The following is a 3971-nucleotide window of genomic DNA, read 5'->3' as shown; positions in this document are numbered from 1 at the left end:
CTGTCCACATACACACACCATCTGTCCACATACACACACCACCTGTCCACATACACACACCACCTGTCTACATACACACACCACCTGTCCACATACACACACCATCTGTCCACATACACACACCATCTGTCCCCAGTTCCTCCTCCCGACCCAAGAACTCAAACTGATCAGGATTCACTAAAGTCCAAACACCTCTCTGCTCACTTTCAAATATTGCTTTCTCCATAGTTGCTTTTATCATTATGAGGCTCCGGACCAGTGGGTACCAAGATGTGGCCTCAGATTGGTCACTCCTGAGTACTTGTTAAACTGCAGGTGTCTAGACTCCCTGCCTGGCCTCCCGAGACCCTAGGGGAACAGCCAGGCACCTGTACTTTGGACGACCATTCTGATGTCGTGACACATAGATGTTTGAGGATCGTGGCTATAGGTCTTCCGTGCTGTGTCTTGCTTTTTTGCTCTTGTGTATGTGTGTGAGATGCATGTGCATGCATGAGAGCACACTTGCATGCCTGTGCACTTGCAGTGTAGAGTAGAGGCCTGCAGTTAATACCAGGATTCTCCCTTATTATTCAAAGCAGAATCTCTCATTCAAATCTGGATCTGACTGACATGGCTAGTCTGGCTATCCAGACAGGGGCTTCCCCGGCTCTGCCTTCTGAGGCTGGGGTTACAGAGAGGGCAGGCATCCACCTGTGCAATAAGGCACTTTAACTTCTGAGCCATGCCCCCACATGTGCTTCTGACATTTAAACCAGCTGCCCTGTGAAGCCACCAGCTGTCCCCAGCCATCCTTCAGGTGCGTTTGAAAATTATCACAATTTTTGATAAAGCCAGCAACTGACTGTATGTGTTTTCATCTCCAGGAGCCATACATGCTATGGCATGTACATTGTAGCTGCAGCTTGGGAAACGCCTCCTTTTAAGCAAAACTGTGTGATAAAACTCAGTTTTTGAGTCTTCCACAAACACGTTTACTAAACCAAGATCATTCCCCTAAAATGCTACTCACAGTCTTGTAAACATGTAGATACACGGATACTAATTTAATCTATATGCATCTGACCTCCCCAGATAAAACCTTAGCAAAAGTAAAATTTCTCCTAAGTTTCCATTCATTGTATAATGCCACCCACCCGCCATGAGCCAAATGATTGTCACTTCCAAGGGCTTATTATGTCCTGTGTATTTATAATTCCACACTGGTATAATGAAACTGTGGCAACAATTTTGTCTCAAAACTGCTGTAAAAGGTTAAAAGAAAACAAAGGGCTGGAGAAATATGGTCTTTACTGTCAAGTCTGAGCGCCCAAATGTGATCCTATGTGGGAAGAGACGGCTAACTCCTGATAGTTGTCCTCTGGCTGGCACATGTGTGTTGTCTTAATCACACACACACACAAACACACACACACTCATACACACACATACATACACACACACACATACACATACACACACACACTCATACACACACATACATACACACTCACACACACATACACACACACTCATACCCACTCACACACACACATACACAAACTCACACACACACACTCACACACACAAACATACACACACACACAAACTCACACACACACTCACACACACACTCACACACACACACTCATACACACACACTCATACCCACTCACACACACACAAACTCACACACACACTCATACCCACTCACACACACACATACACACACACACTCACACACACACTAATTAAAACAAAGAAAACACATGCAATAGAAACTGATTATATTTGTTGACCAAACTGTGAGTGGATTTCTTCCTTTCTTAAAATTTACTTATTCATGTGTGTGTGTGTGTGTGTGTGTGTGTGTGTGTGTGTTGAGTATGTTCATGGTTGTATGTATGTGATGTATAGAAACCAGATGTCAACACTGGCTGTCTTCTTCAATTCCTTTAAACCTTTAAGTTCCTCTAAACTGTTAAGTTTTAAATTTTAGTGTGTGTGTGTGTGTGTGTGTGTGTGTGTGTGTGTGTGTGTGTGTGTGTGTATGTGTGTGTGTGTGTGCGTGTGTGTTTGCGAACGCTCATGCACTAGAGGACACCTTTGTGGAGTCTGTTGTCTCTCTTCCTACCCCGTGTGTGTCCAGTGATCCAGCTCAGGCTGTCAGGCTTTTGTGACTCTCACCTGTGAGCTGTCTTGCCGTCCTCAGTGTTCCGAGGCAGGGTGTCCCACTAACCCTGCAGCTCCCTGGTTTGGACTGACTTGCCAGTGAGCTCTGGAGATCCTCCTGTCTCTGCTTTCCAGCCTGTGGGTTACAGACACATGCGCTGTACCCAGATTTGTACTGGGGTACTGGTGATCTGAACTCGGGCCCCCATACTCTCATAGCAAGCATTTTCCAAAGGAGCTACAGCGTCAGGCTTGAATTTCTCCCTTTGTAAGGTAGTATTCTATAGCAATACTGTAATCTGAAATACCTTCTGGGAGGGAAAGCAAGCTTTACTTTGGAGGTGGCCCATGATGCCTGAAAGCCTGGCACTCAGCTTCTGAGGCAGGAGAAGCGCTGTGAGCTTGTGGTAACCTAGGTTACAGGATGAGCTCCAGCCCTGCCTGTATCCTAGTGTGGGGCCTTGCCTCAGAATTAACTAACTGATTAACTAATTATTAATTAATTTTTAGAAAACAGAAGAGAGGGTAAAGAAAGAGTAAAAAAAAAAAAAAAAAGCCAGCCTGGTGGGAGACTTCTCAAATTGTGTCCTACATTTCACTGATGGATGTGTGTTTAAATAGAGGCACTGATGGGCAGTGTGGGGGTAGGGTGCCTCTTGGAACAGGTCATTGCCGGGGCATCAGGTGAGGACAGTGCCTCACAGGATCTTCCTCTTTTGTATCTCTAGGGAAGAGGGACAGAGACCACATACTGGCTGACTGGGATGAAGGACCAAGAATACAACCTGCCATCCCCACCGACAGTGTAAGCCTCTGGGTGGCAGAGAGGGAGAGGGGCCGGGAGGTCTCTGTCTTGTTGGCACTTATGCTGCTTAGAGGCACCCAACCTGACGAGTGCCCGGGAGCAGCAATGATGTGTGGGGTGAGCTGAGAACTAAACACGAGAAAGTCTAGAACATTCCTTTCTCCCGCTGTTGAGCTGGAGTGTCCGGGATGCCTGTATTGTCCTAAGACTCAGCAGTACAGCAAGCGCACAGCCTCTGCTGATCTGGAACACTGATGCTCGCTTGTTCCTAGGTCAGACGAGTGTCCTCCGTGAAGTCACACCTCCTCGGTGCCCATGTCCCATTGTCCCAGGGAGGCTCCCCCTGGGAAAGTGGAAAGGGAGGTGCTCTAGAACTGGAGGAGATTTTGTTCTGATTTCGTTGATTTGGGCTTTATTTTATTTTACTGGCTCCTTTCCCTTCTGCCCTCCAAGGGGTGATTTTTTAGTTGACCCAATTATGTAGTTGCAAGATAATAGACCGATAGGTTAAATAGAGTACATACATACATGAATATGTACACACATGCATGCACATGTGAGAGAGAGAGGAAGACAGACAGACAGACAGACAGACATAGCATAGACTGGCCGCCACCTCTCAGTCTCCCTGTCTTGGCCAGTCTCCCAAATGCTGGCTTTATAAAGCTGTAAACCAGCATCTTCACCCAGTTATATCCAGCTTAGATCCACTAAAATATACTTGATTTTCTGGGCGTGGTGGCACAGACTTTTGATCCCAGCTCCCAGGCAAGCACATCTCTGACTGAGTCTGAGGCCAGCCTAATCTGCATAGACACTGTCTCAAAAACAAAGCAAAGGTAGGTGGAGGGGCTGGAGAGATAGCTCAGTGATGAGAGGACCGGAGTTCAGTTCCCATCACATGGATTCTGTAATTCTAGTCCTGAGGGATGTGACACCCTCTTCTGGACTCTGTGGTTACTGCATGTACCTCTCTCTCTCTCTCTCTCTCTCTCTCTCTCTCTCTCTCTCTCTC

At 46.7% G+C, this 3971-nt stretch overlaps 1 protein-coding gene across 2 annotated transcripts in view; it reads left to right on the top strand.

Moving 5' to 3' along the window:
- The window catches only part of Gucy2c (guanylate cyclase 2C), an 81874-nt gene that overhangs the window by 76671 nt on the left and 1232 nt on the right, over positions 1-3971 (top strand). For both annotated transcript variants that reach the window (XM_021165238.1, XM_021165239.1), the window contains one exon: positions 2880-2956. In XM_021165238.1, coding sequence (XP_021020897.1) covers positions 2880-2956 — 77 coding nt within the window. The remainder of the gene's footprint in view (positions 1-2879; positions 2957-3971) is intronic.

Source organism: Mus caroli, chromosome 6 (genome assembly GCF_900094665.2).
Source record: "Mus caroli chromosome 6, CAROLI_EIJ_v1.1, whole genome shotgun sequence".
NCBI lineage: Eukaryota > Metazoa > Chordata > Mammalia > Rodentia > Muridae > Mus > Mus caroli.
This window is presented reverse-complemented; position numbering and strand designations above follow the sequence as displayed.